At 42.1% G+C, this 23,495-nt stretch overlaps 1 protein-coding gene and 1 long non-coding RNA gene across 14 annotated transcripts in view; one reads left to right on the top strand and one right to left on the bottom strand.

Annotated features, from left to right (window-relative positions):
* The first annotated feature begins 2,090 nt into the window (after nucleotides 1-2,090).
* TNNT3 (troponin T3, fast skeletal type) overlaps nucleotides 2,091-23,495 on the top strand; it is a 48,694-nt gene continuing 27,289 nt past the window's right edge. For all 13 annotated transcript variants that reach the window (XM_083491997.1, XM_083492007.1, XM_083492004.1 and 10 more), the window contains exons 1-3: nucleotides 2,091-2,240; nucleotides 13,487-13,518; nucleotides 15,700-15,713. In XM_083491997.1, the coding sequence (XP_083348123.1) occupies nucleotides 13,499-13,518; nucleotides 15,700-15,713 (34 nt within the window). In that variant the 5' untranslated portion in view covers nucleotides 2,091-2,240; nucleotides 13,487-13,498. The remainder of the gene's footprint in view (nucleotides 2,241-13,486; nucleotides 13,519-15,699; nucleotides 15,714-23,495) is intronic.
* LOC310703752 lies at nucleotides 16,362-23,482 on the bottom strand. The gene is made up of 2 exons (XR_014524342.1): nucleotides 22,085-23,482; nucleotides 16,362-16,993 (listed from the first exon to the last, which is right to left on the bottom strand). It is a non-coding gene; the product is annotated as an uncharacterized lncRNA (long non-coding RNA).

Raw genomic sequence — 23,495 nt, 5'->3', positions numbered from 1 at the left:
TTGCAACTGAATGGTTGCGCTCTGCCCCCTACTGGCAGAACGGAGCAGCTGCGTTCTCGTCCAAAAAACGTCCAAATGCGCCTGCAAAATATTTGGTATGTACTTCTCTTGCTGATCTAAATCAAGGGGCTTCATCCCTCGCCTCCCCGCCCCTCCTCCCTGAGTCTCGAATTCGTGCTCCAGGCAGAACCCAGATTCTCATATTTATCTCGGGGAGAAATAAATACATTATTTGTTTGAGACCCCCTTCCAGGCCTGTCCTTTAAAATTCTACTTCTTGCAACCAAGGAAGCGTGAAATGCTTGTCAGGAAGTCATTTCCCATCCTGCATTTCCAGCGCTTTGTGCTGACCACGGTTACTGCACAGCTCTTAATATCAGAGGGTTTGCATATTTTAAAGAAGTCTCCCTTCTTCCAAGCAATCAAGGGCAACATGAGGATATTCATGCTTTTCACTGTGATTCCAGTGTGATGGGACTAGCATATGGGAAACCAGGGTTCAAATCTCCATTTTGTGAGATCCAGCAGGCTTTTCTTATGTTCCCAGTCTTGAAGCTCCCTGGGTGAACATGAGCTAGTCACTGTCTCTCAGCCTAACCTACCCCCACAGGGTTGTTGTGTGGATAAAATGAGGAAGGGCGGGGGGGGGGGGAGAAGCATGTATGTGTTCCTTGATGGAATATGGGATACAGACGTAATTCATTTTTTTAGAATTTTATTTTATATAATATTTTGAAAGGAAGCTGGGGAGTAAAACAGTGAAGTGACCAACTGCCACTGGCCACTAACAGGTCTTTGTGGCTATAAAATCAATAAAACATCTCAAACATGAAATGTGATCATTTGACAGTATGTCCAGAGCATCAGTTAGATGTAGTAGTGACCATTTTAGGTCAGAAGCCAAGCTTCAGAATGTCTCTGTTGTTGATATTTTGATCTGGAAAGCCAAACTGTGTCTCTCTGGCAGGGCTGGCGCTAGTACTATGAGGCAAAGTGAGATAGTCATCATAGGCAGCGTATTTTGGGGGCAGCGGGGGCAAACTGTGGTGCTGAAGAACAGAGCTGTGGGGTCCACCCTGCACTCCCCAAGCTTATTGGCTGCCTTCAGGTGAAGCTTAGGATACTGTCCTCTTGTCAGTGTTATACAGTAAATACATTTAAGGTGCCCCCAACAATCATGGGAACTGTAGTTTACCCCCTGAGAGAGCTGCAATTCCCAGCACCCTTAGCAAATTAGAGTTCCCAGGTTTCTTTGGGTGGGTGGGAATAACTTTTAAATGTACGGTGTGTACAATCAATTGCCAGTCTAATCAACTTCTGTAAGTGGAACAGGAGAGGCAATGGGGCAGGGTAGGTGCCAGCATATCCTTTGCCTCAGGCAGGCAACAAAATTATCTTGGGCTGGCTCTGCTGCTACCCCACCCCTGGTTCCGCCGAGCTTGTGATATGGTTTGCATAGCTTGTTTGCCCTAGACCAGTGTTGTTTCTGACGTAGTTCAAGCACTGGGACTCCTCTAATTTGTCATGGAAACTATGTATCCCAGCAACATCCCTTCCTGAGTGTGCGCACTACACCTTTAACACCCATTCTTTCCCTCAAAGAATTCTGGGCATTGCGGTTTACCCCTCACAGAGGTACAGTTCCCAGCAACCCTTAACTAACTACAGTCCCCAGAATTCTCTGAGGGATAAGAATGCGCTTCAAAGGCACACAGTCTTTTGCCTCGCACCTTTTTGAAGAATGCATCTGCGTGGCTTCTTATGCGCGCAGCCTGTAGCGTGGTCAAGACAGGAACAATTAATGGGCTCTAAAATAGCGTAGACAACTGAAGAGCACCAGGCTCCACTCTTCACCACCCCAGCCACCAGCTCCTTGGCGCTGGACCTCCTTCTTTAAATTGTGCTTGCTTGCTTGGGTTTATAAATATAGAAACCTAAGCTATACGATGCCCCCCCTCCAAACTTGCCCCTCCCATCTCAGCCTGGTGCAGTTCCTTCAGCTGCTCCTATACTTGGTATGACCTTTTCCCATCTCTTCCCCACCCCCTTCCCAGCCCTCTCCCTTTCCTTGCTCTTTTCCTCCCCAGTGTTGTGAGCCTGGTGGCCAATGAGCTTCTCCAGAAGATCAAATGTCCCTATAACAGGAGGACTTAATCGCCTGGTGGAGTTTGCAGACCCCGCAGCCTTTCTCCCATTCGGCAGAAAGCTCCTTGCTTCTCACAGCAGCTCCCCCCTCTCAGGTAAGGAGGAGATTCAGGCAAAGGGCGTAGCTCTGTGTGAAGGGGACCCAAAAGGAAGAGCAGGTGCAAACCTCCGAGAAAGGAGTTCAGGGAGTTGTGGGCCTAGCATAAGGCTGCGTGTGCAGTTGCGTTCTTTTCTGCAAAACATTCTGGGTTCTGTAGTTTAAGGCAGAGGTTGTAGCTACAGGGTGGGGCAAGCCAGGTTTTTTGCCCCTTGTGAAGCCTCCATAGGGGCGCCACTGAGGCTCCCCACCTGTGTGTGTGTGTACGCATGGGATGTGTGTGCCCAACTGGGTCTTTGACCTGGGTGAAGTAAGGCCAGCTGGGAATTGTAGCTTTGTGAAGGGTGAGCCGTAGTGGTCAGAATTCTTTGGGGGCTTGGAAAGTGCTTTAAAAGTTATAGTATGTAAACATCCTAAGACCATGTCTCGCGGTCATTTCCCTGTTGGGCCTACCATTTTTCTTACCTCTTTTGAGTGGGGCTTTCTTCAAGGTTGTACTAATAAGCAGCAGCAGTCCATGATAGATAGATAGATAGATAGATAGATAGATAGATAGATAGATAGATAGATGAAGGAGGGGGAGCGTTTCAAAAGTGGAGCCTAAAAGTGAGCACTATGTGGCCTTGGAAGTTGTCAAGGAAAGTATATCTCATATACACCAGGCTTCCCCAACCTGCCGCCCTCCTGATGTTTTGGACCACCATGCCTGTCAGCTCCAGTTTGTATGGCCATGGTGGCTGCAGCATGATGGCTGTTGTAGTTCAAAACATCAGGAGAGCACCACTAGGTTGCTGTACACAAAGCTCTCAAAATCTTCCAGTGGTTGTATTAATCTCTGCTGATAATGCTGCTCCAGGTGCAGTTTTCCCTCACAGCTTGAATTTAGCTACAAAGGGGAGCTAGAAGTTAGGGTAGAGATAGATAAAAGTAAGCCTTTTATGTCAAATGAGGTAGCCATTGAAAAGGAGAGCAGTCTCAGAAGGCTGTGGAAATAAAAGTGAATACTAATTAGTACAGCTTTTTGGCAAAATTCCATTGGCTTCAAAGAGTTATAGTGGCATGGTTTGGGATTGTTTTAGTTGTGGACTCAGTGTGTCAAACGTGATGGGAGTTCAGTTGAGAGATGAAGTGATATTGAGTCTCACGGCCTGGCAGCTGTTCACACATTGCATGCACTGGTTATTCCCAAGTCTACTGGCAAAAATGTAATAAATGTTATTCACTTCCTTGAAAAGTAATGCTGGACTCCAGGAATGCAAAGTATATGGTTTATAAGGAAACATGTTGCACGTATTATGCAGTTCCCACAAACTGGATGAAAAAGTGTGAATCTGAATAGTTTGGGGCTGACTAGGATTTGTTAGGATTCTTCAGTTTGCATATGCCTGCCAAGTTGCTACAAGCAGATCAAACCTGATGGGGATTGCAAGGGACTAAATTAAATATATAGTTGCCATATTGGAAAACAGTGGCATAAAAATTCTTTGGCAGGAAACAGGCCTAAGCATAAAATGATTGAGGAATCAATGAATGACCCCTTTTGAGTAGAAGCGTATCAGTAGCATGTTTGTTGTCATGGCTGAGACTGCAAGCTTACCTCATTGAAATCTCTGGGACTTACCTGTGAGCAGGTGCATATAATTAGGTTGTTTCTCAATCTTCACAAATGTTGGGGTCATTTTGATTAAGAGCATACCAACAGTTAATTAGTGTATTGTTTTTTCCCTTCACCATATACGGAGAAAGAGACACTTGCTGCTCCCAAAAAGGAATGGGTGGGGAGAATGAATCCAAAGCTCTGCTTTCCTACACTGAGATATGATTTTGGTCAGTGAGGAAGTTGCCTGAAAATAGCCGGGCTGTGTGACGACACAGGACGAAGAATCCGTGCTTCCTTCTAGAGGCTGCTTCAAACCACTCTGCATGGCAGCCTCTGCCCCCAGATGGCAAGTCATTTTGTGCACAGCAGCTCACAAGGTGGATTGGATAACTTTCTCCATGCCACTGCAGGCCATTTTTGGCTGTTCGAGCTGCGATGGAGAACATTGCCACACGAGGACTGCCACGTGTGGCAGCCATAATCTGGGAATCAGCCCACAACAAGTGGACTAGAATTTCTCCCTTGCTTTTCCAGAAGTACAAGGTCCAGTGCACCACCCCTGGTCTCCCCTGCCACTCTCACCTTGTGAAGTATTAACGATCAGACTCTGTTTGTGTTCACCATAATTTAGGTTTGGGCCACATTGACTGGCTACTCTCGAATATAAGCAGCAACTTTTTCTATGGCCTAGGGTGCAGCAATCTTGTGTGCGTGTCTGAACATGTTATTTGTCTGATAGACACCAGTATATTTTTTCACCTTAGGCCAGGGAAGGCCTACGGGATCTACTTTTTTCCACCCCTCACTAGAATCTCAAATCTACCAATTGGAGCCTGGTGCAAAATATGTATATTTAGAATTGGAGAATTTGTTTTGAGTACCAGAACGGAACACAAAAATTCCACACAAAATCCACTCAAACTTCCAGTATAATTTTGGATGGAGTGGTGGTGCGGGGGAGTATTCATGTTGCTGTGATTGTGAAATAATTGGGGGTCAGAAATCCTTGCTGACTGATTGTGACCTTCCAGGAGATGTATATCTACCCTTTGCCCTGCTCTGCATAGACCAGCCAATCTGCTCTTTTCTTGCATTATCATGAGCTAACTTGTCATTGGACTATTTTTCCCCCATGTGGAAGATTCTGCTTTCCTGACCATATACTCCTATCTATCTTTGGGTTGAAATCCTTTGCACATTTGAGACTAAGCCTCATTGATTTTAATGGGACTTACTTCTGAGCACAGAAGATAACGCTGTAAACCTGCAGTTTTTTATTCAAAGCTTCGTGTTTTAAAGGGAAAATTCTGTGGCTTCTGGATGTTTAATGATGAAACGATCACATTGAGGTAGAGTTTGGCTGCCGTTTGGTTTATGTAACCCTTAGCATATAGCCATCCAGCATGTGTTTTCCTGATGCATTTATTTGCGTGGAGAGAAAGTTTGAACAACATCTGCGACGCCTTCTGCTGTCAGATCCTTAACAGAAATGTCACAAAGCAGTCCAGCAGAGGGTGCAGCTGTGTGAAAGGGGATCGATAGGCCAGGTTTCCGAGTCTTTCTTATTCTTAGCTGATTTTGCTTGGTTTGGAAATGAGCAGAGGCATGAGAGACCAGCAGCACAGATGGATGGGATTAGGAATGAGCAACTTGGGCTGTTGCTTCTTACTCTCAGAGTGTTTTTAACTCCGGCTGTTGGAGTCTTGGTCCCAAATATAGAATCGCATTGCCACCATCTAAATGGCTACAAAGAATTTCTACTGAGACAGGGCAAGGAAGAAAATGCAGGGAGTGTAAAGAAATATGTCCTAGATGGTTATCGGATAAGTCAGATTGACTAGATATTCTGCCAGGGGAGTGGATCTATCTGCCAAATGATAGATGGTGGCCCTGACAGTTGCTTCGTGGTTTTCTCGTGCCAGCAACCCCCACCCCCGCCTCAGACTTCTAGCTTTACCTGCCAGGTCTGCTCTCCAGTGCATGTCCATTTTCTTTCTCTATCTTCCTCTCATCATCTTGCCGCCTCACCTCCCTTGTATGGCCAAGGAGAGGGAATGATTGATAGGAGGAAGGCTATTTTCATAAATGGCTTCTGAGGTGTGAGGGAGTGAATTCAATCTATCAAGGGGAAGATGGGTACATTCTCAGCTGTTAAGAAGCTCCGGAGGAGATGGGGACTGCGCTTTTAAAGCCAAGAGTTGGAATAGATTTAGGCCAAAAGGAACATATAGTTCAGAGCAGGAAGCAGAGACGGGCCTGGGGATTTATGTGACAGAATCATGATCCACTTTGTCTCATTCGATTTGGCTCCATTTCGAGCATTTATTTATAACTTCTGCAGTTCTGCACCGGGGAGGGCGGACCTTACAGAGGGATTTTTTTGGGGGGGGGAGTTTCTTTGAACTGCAAATAAGGTGTGCCTGCCTGGTAACTATTGTAGTATCGATTCTTTTGCTATTGACAGAATCATTGAAAGTTTTAAAGTCATGCAAAACTGTACTACTGCTAATAATACTACTACAGCAAACTGTCCTAAAAGGATAAAGGCCATGGGGTGAGAAATCTGTGATTTGGCCTTTTTGACCCAGCTTTTTGTTTTTCTTTTTTTTGAAATAATTCAAAGCAGCTTTTGTGGGCTCTGATACTGATGAGAGCATGGAGGGGGGGAATGCAGGTATAATACAAATGCCTCTCTCTTCCTCTCTGTTCCCTTCCCCTCTTTCTGGTGTGGCAAGAATAGTAGCTTGAGAAGGCAGTTTAGTTTAGGTGGTGGTTTAAATATCCCCTCCAATCAAAGTGGGAATCTTTTGTAACTACAGTGATACCTCAGGTTACATATGCTTCAGGTTACATACGCTTCAGGTTACAGACTCCGCTAACCCAGAAATAGTGCTTCAGGTTAAGAACTTTGCTTCAGGATGAGAACAGAAATCGGGCTCCGGCGGCGCGGCAGCAGCAGGAGGCCCCATTAGGTAAAGTGGTGCTTCAGCTTAAGAACAGTTTCAGTTTAAGTACGGACCTCTGGAATGAATTAAGTACTTAACCTGAGGTACCACTGTATTACTGTTCTTTTGAAAAAAATGAGGATCCATTCATGAAACTTCCATATCTCATCTAGTTTTGGCTCCAAGTCTTCTACTGTCTCCTGAAGATCAGCAAATTGGGATGTCTGATAAATCAGGATATGGAATACATTCCAAAGACAGTCCTACCACAAGTTGTCTATAAGATGAAATGTCGGGAGAATTAAGAACAGAGTTTATTTTGAACCAGGCTCCTTAGGACTTTGAAAGAAGGCAGATCTACCTTAGATGTTGAAACTGGTTCCCCTCAAGAGCCCTGAGGGTGGGCAGCACTTATCTCATAGGGTGGGAGGTACCAGAATTCAATTCTCAGATTCTGCATGGACATGCATGATCCGAAAACGATATCCAGGCAGCAATGGAAAGGAATACTTGAGTTGCATCTCTGGGATTGTATACTGCTTCAGTGGCGCAATATACTGAAGCACTAAAATAGTGCTGCCACAGACAAATGATTAGGTTGCTTGTGCCTTTGGGTCAGCCTCAGTTTTGATGTGAGGATTCTTTTGAGGGGTATTTCTAGCCCTTTCACAGCACCTCCCCTGATTCCTAGGTCAGTAATTGTTATAGCTGAACAGGTTTGAGTATTATTTAAATGTACAGTGTTGATAGGCCACTGGGACCACTTTTCAGTAGCAGAAGTCAGCTGTGGTACATGTGATATACTCATCAAGAAACGAGTGCCTCTGAAGGCGCATGTGGAGTACATTTCCTTGCTAACTTTCTAGCATCGCTGAACATTTGGGGTAAAGGAGAAAACTGAACCCTGGCTCTTCTCCTTTTTAGTTATCAGCCACAGGATATCAGAGGAAGGGAAGCTGGTCCTTAATTCCCATGATGCTGTTTACGAGGTGATCTCCCAGACTGCCATGTTCCAGAGTGCATAAAGCCTAGGAGAAACAGTTTGAAAGTGTTAAAGAGACCAGCTTTGAGACAACTTTAGAATAGATGGCTCTCCTCTTGACAAAGTGAAAATACATTGACACTCAGATTTAAGAACCAGTTGAATGAACAGCCCCCCCCCCCATTTATTCCCCCTAACATTATGAATATTCCATGTCAGTTTTTCCATGTTTTTCCATGTCAGTGCAGGGTGTAGCCTATGGTGATGATCCATATCACCTGAATATTTCCAGGTCACTTGGATTATTTTGTTCAAGTATTTGAGTTGTGTCATGATATTGTTGCTTATTTTTTATCAGATGCAAGCCCTCATTACAATTTACCCCCCCTTTTTTACAAACCATTCACCAAACGTGTGTATGTTCATATACCAAGAAGCACATATTCAATATCTGTACACCATTTTTAAAAAGCAGAGTTTGGATGATATGGCCCTTCCACACCATGGTTTAGTGTGTGTGCAATTTTTTTTGCAGGGTCCACATAACATTGTCATTATCAGAATGCCGTCTCAGATTTTTCCCACCCATTTGATACATATTTACCATTTTTTGGTTGTTTGCTGTTTTATTTATTGGATTTTCTGCAGAATTTCCACCCTTCCTTCCCAACAGGTGGGTGGGATTTGCGACAGTGAGCAGGCTTACCTGCTCCGGTGCCTCCCACCTGGGTAGGATGGCCAACGTCCCACCCCCTCCCAGCTAGGACAATGGGGGTGGGGTGAGGGCCAAAGGAAAAGAGGCTGACCCCTCGGCCTAATCCTCACTTCGTTTCCTCCTCTTGCAGGTTCATTTGATAAATGTAAGAAAAGAAAACAAGACCATCTGGAAACAATTCCAGAATAGGACTGAACCAGATTTTCTGGAATGTTTGTAACACAAAAAGGAGCTTTTGGGGGAATGAGATGTTCTTGAAAGACACCCCCCCCCCGGCCCATAGCCTTTTACCTTTTTTCATAGTAGTTCGCGGCTGTTTGTCCTTGCTCTCCATTAGCCTTATTTGCCTGGAGTTCCATCCACGCATTGCCAGATTTGCTCATAAGAACATAAAAAGAGCCCCAATGGATCAGACCAAAGACTGGTCTAGTCCAGCACCCTGTTCCTACAGGGGTCAGCCCAGATACCTCTGGGAAGCCCACAGGGAGGAGGCGAGCAACTGGCATTCGGAGGTATGCTGCCTCTGATACTGGCAGTGATATACACACTGTATACGCATGTCCAACTCCCAAGAGACTGCAATCTACTCCCAGTATAAAAACCTGGCAGTGATCTATCCATTGTCATTGGAGGGAGGAGGAGTGTGTGGGGGTGTGTGTGGATTGCCCAGAATTGTTGAACCCAGAGTTGTTGAGGTGTTGTTTTTTTTTGGGTAGGATTGCCCAGAGTTCTTCAGCTTAAATTTGTTAACTTTCTGTAAACTTTATTTAATCCCACAATCGCTAAGGGTCCTGCGATCTACCAGGATCAGCCAGGGATCTACTGGTAGATCATGATCTACTGGTTGGAGATGCCTGATATACAGCTACTGTGAGTAGCAGCCATTGATATCTTTATCTTTTGTCCATTGTCACTGCTGAAAAGGAAGAAGGGTGATTTAAAAAAAAAAAGAAGTTTCAAAGTTGTAGTTGATCAGGACTGCAAAGAGCATTCTACGCCGTGCTGCTTCCTCAGACGGTGCTCTGAATGATTTTTGGAGGGCAGTAGTGGATGTCATGGGGGCCTGCAATGCTCACCTGACCTCCTTCCAGTTGCACGGATGCTGCATACCTGGTCAGGGAGGGAATGATGAGGTGAGGCGATGGGGAGGTCAGTGTGACGCAGATGCACCAACCAGGAATCTGACCTCGCCACCACCTTGCCCCTCCATCTCAATAGGCAGCAGCAGCACAGCTGGAGGGAGGTCAGGTGAGCGGCATCCCACATCACTGTGGGGAGGGCATATCTTGCAGGGGGAGTAGACGTCCCATGGACTGTGTACTACTTCCTTTGGCTCAACCCTATATCTGAATGAATTTATACATAGAATTTGGTGGTTCTGACCCAGTCAAGCTTTGCCATCTCTTGTATCAAGCACCTGCTTTTGTCCGAGTCACTTATGTACCGTCAGGTTTTGTTTTAAAGCCTGACTAATTCTGTGCAAAATTCTATGCCCCCAAATACATATAGCCTATGTATAAAAGAGTCAAGCTCCATGTGGTACTCTAGTTCTTCAGCATAGTTATTTTAGGAATATGCCTATATTACAAACATAATCATGTATGCAATCGTTGAGATCTTCTGAAAGTTGCATCCCTATCTGGCTAAAAATCTGTCCAGGGAGCAAATCACTTATCAAGTCCAGTACATAAACTTTTACCCGATGAGTCATAAGGACCCATTCTGTCACTGCCTAGAAGCTCCTGTTATTTTCAACTCCTACCCTGGTAATGAAATATCTTCTTTTGCCACATTCCCAAGACCCAGGACTTACTGGCAGTCTACCCACAAGACTCTCATGACCCTTATGAAATCCCTAGTCAGTGGGGACCTTTTCTCAAAGTGTCAGCAGCAGAAGAATATACATATGAAAGGGCAACAGAATGAACCCATTTTCGGAACCTTACTTTTTTAAAAGCTTACACGTCTTTAAAAGCTGTCTAAAAACGACCAAGTCTTTCCTATTAAAATGTATTCTGTGATTGACTGGCATAATTATAAATTAGCCTTGAAGTCAGTCTTTCCCAACCTGGTGCCCACCAGATTGAGTTGGGTTGATTGGATTTGTAGTCCAAAACATATAGAGGGCTCCATGATGAGGAAGGCTGCTATAATTTTTTAATAGCATGCTCACAGACATTTTTGCAGTTGTTGGTCTAATGGATGACTTGTTAGTTGAGGTCCCATTGGCAGGGCAGGGTGGGGGGAGTTCTTGGCCAATTTTTACCATTAGCAGCAACCACCCTACAGATTCATGATGCACCTAAAATGGCCCCCACTTACTTGGAATTGCATTAGCAAATAAATTGTTTTTTTAAAAAATTGTCTGTGCTTGTGCATCTTTACAGTGGTACCTCAGGTTACATATGCTTCAGGTTACATATGCTTCAGGTTACAGACTCCGCCAACCCAGAAATAGTGCTTCAGGTTAAGAACTTTGCTTCAGGATAAGAACAGAAATTGTGCTCCGGTGGCGCAGCAGCACCAGGAGGCCCCATTAGCTAAAGTGGTGCTTCAGGTTAAGAACAGTTTCAGGTTAAGAACGGACCTCCGGAACGAATTAAGTACTTAACCCGAGGTACCACTGTATTTCTAAGCTCAGAAGAAACGTTAAAATAGGTGTGTGGGGCAAAAGCCGTTCCGACACCTCTCAGGTGGGCGCCATTGCCATTCTAAGAGAATGAAGGAGGTGTTCATGGTGAGTCCTGGCACCTCTTTTTCTAGAAAAATAGCACCGACCAAAACTATTTTGGGAACAGTTAGATTGGAAGGGGACTTTGGTGACTCTTCTGTGTTTTCCTCTTTGCTATGGAGAGCCGGTACCACGCCATCCTCAAAACCAAAATATTTTCTGCCTGTTGTTAGGGGTTTATCACTGGAACGCTCAAAACCTCACGACGCAGCGGAACGGGTGGGGTTTGGGGCAGTGTTAAGTGCACACCCTTCGGAGTGTTTACGTTGTATCATTAAGTGTTGTCACTGGGAGCTGGGCAGGACCCCTTATATGGCAGGACTCTTGCCTCCAGGATTATTAGACCCTTCTGAAATAGAAACCTTGTGAGCCACAGATGTTCCTTTAGGACGCACATCCATCTGCCTGCTCCTTCAAGACTCCTCTCATATATCAGCTGAGTAATGAACTCAAGTCGGGGCTTGGGTTTCCTGGGGAGGAGCCTCTGTTTTCTAATTAAAGCTCCGTCCATCATGAATTTTGCTGGATGTTGGACGAAATCCCTCTTGCAGAGCTCATCGTCCCTGACCTCTCCGAGGTTTTCTAACCCTTTAAAAATAGTTCTGCAAAGGCGTTGCTAACCATCACCAAAAAAGTTGTTGCTGTGCTTTCAGCTCTCCTCTGAGGCTTCTCCTGCCACATTGTGCAGCGTAAGCAGCAAACGCAAGGCCAGGTGGACCAGGCACTTAGCTGCTGGGGCAAAACAGTGGCAGCATCTCTGCCGCCTTGAGCACCATTTGCTATGCTGGGAAAGTGGGAACCCAAATCCCTCATGATCCCAGGTTTTTCCGGAGCTTACCCAGTGGTATTAAAGCTGGCTGTAGTAAATACAAGAGCTAGCCAGATAACATTACCCAAATAACCTTGTTAATTCTGGCACTTTTCCATCCACCCTTTAACAAATGAGCCTGCAGCTGATCTCGCCGTAGTTGTCTTTGGAATGAATAGAAGCCCTGTAACCGCAGCAAATGGTGTGTGTGTGTTTGTGTGTGCACATGCGCTCTCACACAGAGCCTGCGTTTTATTTTATTCATTCAATTTATATCTCACCCTTCCTCCCAGAGTGGATCAGGGTGGCAAACATAGCAAAGCAAATGATAAATATATCCAAAAACTGTTTAAAAACATTCTAGGAAAAAAAACCCAGCGAAAACGTTTTCTCAAGCAGTGATTGCCGGGCTGCCAGGAACATTGTCTTTCAGCCATCATGCCTGGGTAAACAGGAATGCTTTAAAATTTACCCTGAAAACCAGCAAAGTGGAAGACGGCTATAGCTCACTAGGGAAGGCATTCCACAAATGGGAAACTGCCACTGAAAAAGCACTATCACCAGCCACTGCCAACTGGGCAACCCCTGTGGTAGTACCACAGAAAGGCCTTACTTGCCAATTGTAGGGTCCAAGAAGGTGCTCTTTGGGGTATTTAAGACTTATGCTAGTACTAAGTCCCTGAATTTGGCCTGGTACCTTACTGGCAACCAGTGCAGTTCTTGCAGGAATAGTGACCCATGGCCTCATTGGGCTGCCCCACTTAACTAGCCTAGCAGTTGCATTCTGCACTAGCTGAAGTCTCCACACCATCTTTGGGAGCAGCCCCCCAAACAGTGCATTACAGTAGTCCAGACAGGATTGCGGCATTCCTCTCCCAGTGGTATTTCCGTGCTGGTTGCTGAGAAAGAGATATGGACCCTGTGGGAATTTTTTTCCTATGCCTATTAGCTGTGGCGGCAGTGGGTGGGGTGGGGTGTAATAGGCTAGACTGCAGACTAGATCCAGCCCATAGGCCAGCGACTTTCCATCTCTGATCTAGGGGAATGTTTCTCACTACCAGATATCAGGTTGACATGCCTGAAGTTGCCCATTCACATGTACATCACACAGTGAGGACCTGATTGTATTCCATCTAGTGCTCATAATAACGTGAGTGCAATTTGGAGGGCTTGAATACCACAGTGTTTGACATCTTATTTCAACTTGGAGTTAAGTGTATGAATTACTGTCGTTTATAAGGTTCGGCTCAGACAAGTGACAGGCTAGCCTCCCATTTGATGATTAATTGTACTGTAGGGTTTATGAAGTGTATTGCTACAATAATCCCTTCTTCAACTCATTTAATTGCCATTGCTCCACATCTTAAGTGTCATGGGATTTTTTAAACATCTATAGAAAGATCAGGTGTGCATGGGTGATATGTCACAAACTTATTCTGCTCTTTGCTTGTTCTTTCGTCTAGAAACCTGCCAACATGTCTGACAACGAAGAAGTGTAAGTAGAAGCGTATCAATATTACCATTGGTTTTAAAGGGCATTTTTTGGGGGGGAGGGAGGTTTTCTGGTAGTATGAAACAACTGGCCCTCACAGATACGAAGTCAATGACCTGTTCCGAAATCAATGAGGAGAAGCAACACCTAATTTTACTGCATTTATTTATTTATTTATTTATGAAGTCATATGACCTAGGGCCAAATCCTCAACCTTAAATAGCCAGTGCTATTTGCTGCTTGCACAGATCATGGGCAGAATGTAACTTCTTAACTGTATAGTTTGAAATTAAGGTGAAGAAAATGAGGAGGTTAGTGATTAAATACTGAGGAAACAGAGCACATATTATGTATTTATTATGTATTTTAAAAATCCAGGTTGTTCTGCACTGCGCAAGCCTGGTTTGCACTCAACACTAATTCAAACTATGGTTTAGCTTGAATGAGGAAGTTTGCTGGTGCACAGGGAGCAAATTGCTGCTGCTTTGCTCACCTGCTGCTGCCATGCTATCAGGAGCGAAACTATGGTTTAGTTTAGCATTATGTCCAAGCCTGGGGTTGCAATTTGTAACTGATGTTTGTTCTTATTAACAACCATTGTTTGTTTGTGGAGAGCAAACCACATACCTTGGTTCGGACATAACGCTAAGCCAAATCTTGACTTTGTTGCTTTTGTGGCTTTGTGGCAGCAGTACAAGCAGAGAAGGAGCAAAGTAGCCACAATGCTTTCCTTGTGTGCCAGTATGCTTCCCCATTTATGCTAAGCCATAGTTTGGTTTGTGTCATGTGCAAGTGAAGCCATACCATGATCACAGAGCAGTTTCCAACCTGATATAATATAGCAACATGCAGCATTAAATGACATTAGTATGCATGAATTAATAAAACCAGTCACTGATAAAACAAAGCAGTGCAGCCTCAGACAACTTTAACTAATTTAATCCAAATAAAACAAATTCCTTCCAGTAGCACCTTAAAGACCAACTAAGTTAGTTCTTGGTATGAGCTTTCGTGTGCATGCACACTTCTTCAGATACACTGAAACAGAAGTTGCCAGATCCTTCTATATAGTGAGAAGGTGGGGAGGGGTATTACTCAGAAGGGTGGTGGGAATGGGTGATTGGCAGATAGCTGAGATAGGCAGATAGCTCTCTCAGCTATCTGCCTATCTCCCATTCCCACCACCCTTCTGAGTAACACCCCTCCCCACCTTCTCACTATATAGAAGGATCTGGCAACTTCTGTTTCAGTGTATCTGAAGAAGTGTGCATGCACACGAAAGCTCATACCAAGAACTAACTTAGTTGGTCTTTAAGGTGCTACTGGAAGGAATTTTTTTTATTTTGACTATGGCAGACCAACACGGCTACCTATCTACAACTGGAATAATTTAATCCAGTGTGCTGTAGTGGTTAAGAGTGGTAGACTCGTAATCCGGTGAACCAGGTTCACGTCTCCGCTCCTCCACATGCAGCTGCTGGGTGACCTTGGGCCAGTCACACTTCTTTGAAGTCTCTCAGCCCCACTTACCTCACAGAGTGTTTGTTGTGGGGGAGGAAGGGAAAGGAGAATATGTTAGCCGCTTTGAGACTCCTTAAAGGGAGTGAAAGGCGGGGTATCAAATCCAAAATCGTCTTCTTCTTCTTCTTCCAAACATGCAGGATGAAATAAAAAAGGTTCTATAGTACATCCCCAGGAGACTTAGATTTGTCATTGGTAAGAACACAGAAAGCTGATAAGGTGATGGTTTAGTGGAGCTGAAGCTAGAATGCTTCATAGAGAAAGCTTACTACTAAATTTAGTTTTCAAAGGAGTCTTGAAGTCATGATGGAGTGTCTTGACAAGCAGAGAGAGGGATGCACTGCTCACATGCATAAAACCTCCAGCCTCCAGCCAGACTAGTGATGCTCTACCATTTTTTTTTATTCTGACAATGACTTGGAGCTGAAAGATGATAGCACAAATAAGGCAGGATCTATGAATTATGCTTACAAGCAGCAAGTACATCACATAATAGCTATAATTTAGTCTGCAATACTGTGCACATTCACCAGACTGTGAGTCCATTGAACAGAGTGAGACGTCCCTTCAGTGTAAACACACATAGGATTGCTCTGTTCATTAATTTGATTACGGTCTTATCTTCTGTGTTTCCTTTTCTGTCTGTCTTTTTTTTTGTAACAGGGAGCAAGTAGAGGGTGAGTATTTATAAGCTTTTCTTAATTGTATATCAGCGTTGTAAAGTGTCTGATTTTTTTATATACCTTTCCAATGCATATTAGGTGTGTTTTTTTAAAAAAAACACGCATCTTAGTTTAAAAAAAATGTACTCAGCATATATATAAATATTCAGAAGGCAGTATCCTAAGAGGATATCTGTTTCTATTATTCTTGTGATGGTTTCATACTGTGAAGGTCTCATAACTTAAGTCATTCATTTCTTCATACCAAATTCCTCCCCTTTCCCACCTGTAATCCATCATACACAAGCATTCTGAGTTCTGGCTGACCATGAGTGTAGGATCATGGTATCTCATTTTATAAAATTCTGACCAGTGTTGACCTTGCTTACATGGTCAATGCCCGTTTCACATGGTTGGATTTCCTGTTCACTCAAATCATATCTATCCTCTCTCCTCCACCTCCTATTTTTGCTTTCTTGTCATGCTGCTGCTGCCATCTGTTGGTGACAGATTTGACAATCACGGATCCCATAAATATGTCTCTTTTTGTAGCTTATTCATTTCAAGATTATCTTATTGCTGCTTGTTACCTTGTGGAATTTTGAAAGTCATTAGAAAGGATGGCCTAAAATGAATGAATTTTTTATTTTTATTAAACAAAAAAAAAAAAAAAACGTGTTTGCAGACTGTCTCCAACCTATGCATTTTGAAAAGTTTTGCCTTTTTAAGATAACACCATTGTAGACTGGGGAACAAGTACTATGTAACTTTCTATCCCGTGTCTGTTTCCATTGTGCAAGATTACATATCCAAACATATTAGCTGTTTCAAAATATATGAATTTGTGCATTGTAGTTCATTGCTGTTCTCTGTATTTGTTCACGCTCTCAGCATATGTTTCCTGTCAGAAAGCATCGTACTATCAGTGCAGACTTTTGTTGTCTTGCAGTCGCATGTGGAAGCAAGTTTTCTGCGCAGGGTGCTTGGTCATGTCTATGAGGCATATCTTCTTTTTGGACTGAAGACAGACGACTCTTTTTTTTAACAGTCTTTCCTCAAGCTGATGCCATTTAAGAGGAAGCTGTCTCACAAAAGTGTAAAGCTGGAATGGAACTGAATATCACATAGCTGCAGATAAATAGTTCAGCCTTTTGAGGCAGCATCTTCTGGGAACAATTTAAGCACATCATCTGTGGTCAAGAGGAGAGTGTTTGACCTGTCCTTGTTTTTGTCTGGAAAATGGCTTCTCCAATCTCCCCAACCTCTCCTGGTGACGCTCCAAGATTAGAAACAACCTTCTGATCCCAAGACAGACATTATGAAAATGCTAGTGGAAATTAAACAGAGTCAAAACAATTTAGAGCAGAAGTTAGAACAAGTAGATAACAAAATTGGAAACATGGACAAAAAAATTGAGGAAACAGTAAATGAAATCAAAGGCCAGATTAAAGAAATATTTAAAAGAACGCAAAATGTAGAGGAAGGGATGAAAAAGACAAAATTGGAGTTAAAGGATATTAAACGGGATAAAGAAAGAATTAGAGCTGAAATGTCGGATTTGAATAGAGTACAAGAGGAGATAAAAGATGTTATTGCGATGAATGAACTCCGACAGAGAGAGGCGAATCTTAGGCTGAGAGCCATCCCGGAGATACAAGGCGAGAATATAAAAGAAATACTGATAAGAGAACTGGCAGTTTGGATGGATGTGACAGTAGAAGAAATGACTGGAAATGTATACAACGCATTTAGAATGCGTGTTAAAACATCAAAACCCAAAAAATTTACGGGTGACTGTCTGATAACATTTAGAGATAATGAATTTCGAAATAAGGTGTTGCAAAGGAACAGAGAAAAAAGACTAAATATAGGGGGAAATTATATAATTATTTTTAAAGATGTCCCAATTAGACTACTCAAACGAAGAGACTTTTATAAGCCACTAGCACAGACCTTGAAAAGGAATAGAATTGAATTCAGATGGGAGTTTCCTGAGGGAATATCATTTGAATATAAAGGGAAAAGACATAGATTATTGAACTCAGAAGAGACCGGGAAATTCCTGAGGAAGTATAAGGAATTAAGAACGGAGGAGGGTGGAGCAAGAGAAGTAGAGGAAGGATCACCCAGAAATAAGAGGACAGAGGACGAACAAGAAACGAACGGTAGCGGATCAGAGGAGGAGGAGGAGGAGGAAGGGGAGGAAGAAAACACAGAAAACCAATAAAGGAAGGAGAGAGGGAGGAAGGAGGGGAAAGAAAGGAAAAAGAGAAAAGTTTAGTGAATGTTAGGCAACATGGGGTTAAAATTTTTGAGCTGGAATGTTAACGGAATAAATGATAAAAAAAAGAGGAATAAAATTGAACAATTTTTGAAAAAGAAAAATTTGGACATCATCTGTCTCCAAGAGACGCATGTGGCTAATAAGCATAAAAAATTGCTAATTAATAAAAGACTGGGAAAAGAGTTTGAGTCTTCCGATAAAGAAAAGAAAAGAGGGGTGGTGCTGTATATTAAAAATAAGATCGAAGCCAAACAAATATTTAGAGATGAGGAGGGGAGGATGGTTGCTGTTCGGATCAATTGGCAAGGAGAGAGTTTAATTGTGATTGGGATTTACGCACCAAATAATAATAAGACTGAATTTTATAAACACCTCGAAATGAAAATTACAGAATATATGGATCAGAGAATCATTCTTATGGGAGATATGAATGGTGTAATCTCCGTAGAAATGGATAGATTGAGGGAAGGAGTAAGTAAAGAAGGGAAGCTGCCAAAATCATTCTTCTCAATGGTTAAAAACTGTAATCTGATGGATATTTGGCGTCTCAGGCACCCATTGGATAAGCAATATACATTCCACTCCGAGCCACACAATTCGATGTCACGGATTGATCAGGTTTGGATATCAAATGAACTATGTCCCAGGGTAAAAAAAATCGATATAAAACCGAGAGTGATCTCTGACCACAGTCCGATAGAATGGGAATTGGAGAGTTACGATAGAAGAACTTTTAGATGGAGGTTAAAAGATTATCTTTTCAATGATCAAAGAATTGTAGATAATGCACATAAAAAGCTAACAGAATACTTTATGGATAATCGAGACAAAGGCACAAATATTAATACAGTCTGGGATGCTAGCAAGGCTGTGATAAGAGGATATTTTATCCAACAGAATGCGATTAAAAATAGGAACAGAGAGAAAGGAAAAGAGGAAATCTTAAGGCAGATTATGGACAGCGAACAAAAATTAATTAGGAAACCTAACTCTCAGAAAATAAAAGAAAATATAAAAATTCTCCAAGCCCAATTTGCAGCGATACTAAACAGAGAGATAGAGTGGAACATTAAAAAATTAAGACAAAAGAGTTTTGAATTTTCAAACAAATCTGGAAAGTGGTTGGCGTGGCAAATTAAGAAGAGAAAAGAACAAAGTACAATAAACAGAATTGTAGTAGAGGGAGAAGAGGTTACCGACCCAAAAGGAATTAGGAAAGAGTTTCTAAACTATTATAGAAGCCTTTATAAAAAGACAGACAGAAACAACTCAAGGAAGATAGAAAGATTTTTGAAAGAGAAAATGGTGCAGAAAATCCCAACCGACGAAAAGCAACGTTTAAACAAGCCAATAGAAATAGAAGAGATAGAGGAGGCAATTAAAGATTTAAAAAGAGGGAAGGCTCCGGGACCTGACGGATTCACAGCAAGTTACTACAAAGAGATGAAATCAGTGCTTCTGAATCCTTTGAAGGAGATTATGAATAATGTTTTAAGAAAAGGAGAAATCCCGGAGACCTGGAAGGAGGCGTTTATCACCCTCATTCCGAAACAAGATGCGGACCCAACCCAGGTTAAAAATTATAGACCAATTTCGTTGCTGAATACTGATTATAAAATATTCGCAGGTATTCTAGCGAAAAGACTGAAGCTCATATTGGTGGAAATTATCCATAAAGACCAGGCCGGGTTTCTCCCAGGCAGGAATATGAGGGACAACATAAGAAACATAATTAATATGCTTGAATTCCTGTCGGTGAGAATTGACAAACAGGCGATAATGATGTTTGTAGACGCCGAAAAAGCGTTTGATAATGTGGCATGGGACTTTATGATGAAGAACTTAGAACACCTGGAAGTAGGCAGGAACTTCTATAATGGGGTGAACGCAATATACAGAGAGCAAAGGGCTAAACTGATTATAAATAATATTGTAACAGAGGAAATAAAGATACAGAAGGGCACAAGACAGGGATGTCCACTCTCCCCGTTGCTGTTCATAACGGTATTGGAAGTTCTTCTAAATTCAATTAGACAGAATGAGAAAATTAAAGGAGTGACAATCGGACAACACGCCTACAAGACCAAAGCATTCGCGGATGATCTTGTCATAATGACGGAAGACCCAATAACTACAATAGAGGAAATTCTAAAGGAAATAGATCAATTTGGAGAGATAGCAGGCTTTAAATTAAATAAAAGGAAAACAAAGATGATGACTAAGAATATAGATCAAAGAGCAATAGAAATAATCCAAGAACAGTCACAGATACAGGTGGTTAAGAAAATAAAATATCTGGGGATTTGGCTCACGCCAAAAAATATAGATCTGTATAAAAACAATTATGAGCCGGTATGGAGAGAAATAAGAAAAGATCTGGAAATATGGGGAAGACTGAAACTGTCCTTCTGGGGAAGGATCAATACCATCAAGATGAACGTATTACCGAGGGTACTATTTCTATTTCAGAGCATTCCCATAATTAAGGGGAGTAGAGTGTTTAAAGAATGGCAGAGAGTATTATCAAGATTTATTTGGCAGGGTAAAAAACCCCGTATAAAATACAAACTGTTGACAGATAAGAAAGAAAGGGGTGGCTTTGCCTTACCGGACCTGGGATTATACTACGAGGCAGTATGCCTCTGTTGGATAAAAGACTGGGTTAAGTTAAAGAATAAGGAGTTACTTGATCTAGAAGGCTTTAATAACAGGTTCGGTTGGCATGCCTACTTGTGGTGTGGCAAGAAGAAAATACATAAGGGGTTTGAAGATCATATTTTTAGAGGCCCACTTATTGAAATATGGGAGAAGTATAAGAACATATTGGAACCTAAGATCCCACACTGGCTTTCACCCCTCGAATTGATGAGCCTCAAGAAAATCAACATGAGTGGGGACTGGGCAACATATGAGCAACTGCTAATGAAAGAGAATGGGAAATGGAAATTAAAGCCCTACGAACAGATTAAGGGGTATGTGTATGACTGGTTGCACCATCGCCAAGTCAGCGAAATGTTTAGAAAAGAGGCCAAAGATAGAGGATATGCAGATAAAGAATCAAAATTTCAGAGGGAAATTATAAATGGCGAGGAGAAAATAATATCTAGAATGTATAAAATGTTGTTGGATTGGAATTTGGCAGATGAAGAGGTAAAGACAGCAATGATCCGATGGGCCAATGATGTGGGCCATGCTATACAATTTGAAGATTGGGAGAATTTATGGAAGGAGGGTCTGAATTTTACGGCGTGTATAACTGTGAAGGAGAACGTCATGAAGATGTTCCATAGATGGTATATAACACCTGCGAAATTGTCAAAAATGTACAAAGTAGACAATAAATGTTGGAAGTGCGAGGAGAAGGAGGGTGCCTTCTACCACATGTGGTGGGAGTGCAGGAGAGTGAGAGAATTCTGGGAAGAAGTTTATACTGAATTAAAAAAGATTTTGAAGTATACATTCACTAAAAAATCCGAAATTTTTCTGTTAGGAATATTAGGGAATGAAATTAAAAAGAAAGACCACAAATTTATGTATTACGCAACAGCAGCCGCAAGGATAATTCTTGCTCAAAGGTGGAAAAAAAAGGAAATGCCAACAATAGAGGAGTGGAGATTGAAGCTACTAGATTACTCAGACTTGGACAGGTTAACGGGAAAGATTAGACACCTAAGAGACCAAAAGTTTGTCAAGGACTGGGGGAAATATGTAGACTATCTGGAACACCTTAGTCAAGGGCAAATAACGTTAAGGGGATTTAGAGAAGCACTGTAAAGGAGAAAGAGGTATTGTCTAAGGAAAATAGAGGTAAAAGAGTAGCCAATGACAACACATAATAGGAAACGTGTACTCTTGATTTTTATTGTGGAAGATTTACGGGCGGGTTGAAGGAAGTCCACAAAGAGATGACTATGTTAGTTTGATAGATGTAAAAACTTTATTGTATATACGGAGTATTTATTCTGTGTTGATATTTTTTAATTTTTGTTTTGAAATTTTATTCTGTATTCTTTATCTTTTTTTTTCTTTTCTCTTGCTTTTATTTCTGGAAAATCAATAAACATTTACCTGAAAAAAAAAAAAAAAAAAGATTAGAAACAACCTTGCCAGGAGAAAAATTAGCTGAGTAGAAGCAGTTGTTGGGGGCATGGAGTGAGAAGAGGAGTCATCATTTTTTCCTCCTATACATGTGGCACTTTAAATTATCCCATACCCCACTTCGTAGGATCTTGGCATGACCTGTATTATCATACATGGGCTGGGCTGCCATTATGTCTAGTTCTTTCCTAAATTGCACTGAGAAGCTGGTTTGATCTTCCCTGAGGATGACTTTCACAGCAGCAGCATGTCATATGGTGGAGACCTCTTTAAAGTGGGTTGACACAGCAGCCACTTAGCAGGATGGTGCCAGCTTGCTGTACAAGATTGCCTGGCTCCCACCATGAGGTTTCTAGTGCCCAAGACTGTTGAAAGATGCCACTGTGAATATTTCATAGGGGCTGATCTACAAGGTGAGCCAGTGCAAGAAATACTGGCCACTGCATGGAGCACTTCCAAGGTGGAGGTGATTTTGCGAGCAGCCTCCACATTGTGGCTGTGTCATGTGGAATTGCTCCAAAAGCAAAAGGCAGCATTTTGTGCATTGCTTACTCATTCCACTACCAAACGTGAGCAGGGCTGCTGAATAGTATATTCCATATTGGAAGTGTGCATTGGATATGAAATATGTTCAGTAAAATAAATCCAGATTCTTGCAACAGTAACACTAAATATCTTGATTCAAAACCTTTCACTGATTTTAGCAGCCTCTAGTTATACATTAATGAAGCAGAAACATTTAATGGAGGAAATTGCATTGTTGTTTTACTATCTATTGAGGCTTATTGACCAATACCAATATAAACAGAATCAGAAAAAAAATTATTATGGCTGTAATTCACTCTCAGATTGAAATACAACCCTCTCCAGCGTTTACTTGTTGGTATTAAATTGGTGGATTCTTAAGCTACCATTCCACCTACAAGAGATCATCAGAGCAGGCAGCAAGCTACCTTTGACTGCTTGTGTGAACTGCGCAACAGTATCCTATAGAAATCATTTGGAGGGAAGAATTACTCCTGCTGAAAGTTCATTTATGCAATATGCCCTTCCTTTACAGAAGTGCAATGGAATCTCAATCAATTTTTTACATCGGGACATGCTACGTCTATTAGAACAATATAATTTACTCATGCCAACTCAGTTGAAATCTCTTATTCTTGAAAGGAAACAATGGCCATTTCATTATTTTTTGTACTTGATTAGCTCCAGACTTTTGACTGAGAAGAACCATGGAAATAGGTTTGGGTGTTTTGTTTTGTTTTGTTTTGGCTTTTTATAAATAAAGGGTGTTTTTATTTTCAGGGAGTTTTTATCTTTTGTATCAGTCCTTGTGGTCCATGTATTGCAATTGCTATGCTTTTTTGTTGATTCTGTTGCTTTTCTCGTTTTCTTTCTTTCTTTCTTTCTTTCTT

Source organism: Podarcis liolepis (assembly GCF_965112155.1).
Source record: "Podarcis liolepis genome assembly, chromosome: 1".
NCBI classification, from domain to species: Eukaryota; Metazoa; Chordata; class Lepidosauria; order Squamata; family Lacertidae; genus Podarcis; species Podarcis liolepis.
This window is presented reverse-complemented; position numbering and strand designations above follow the sequence as displayed.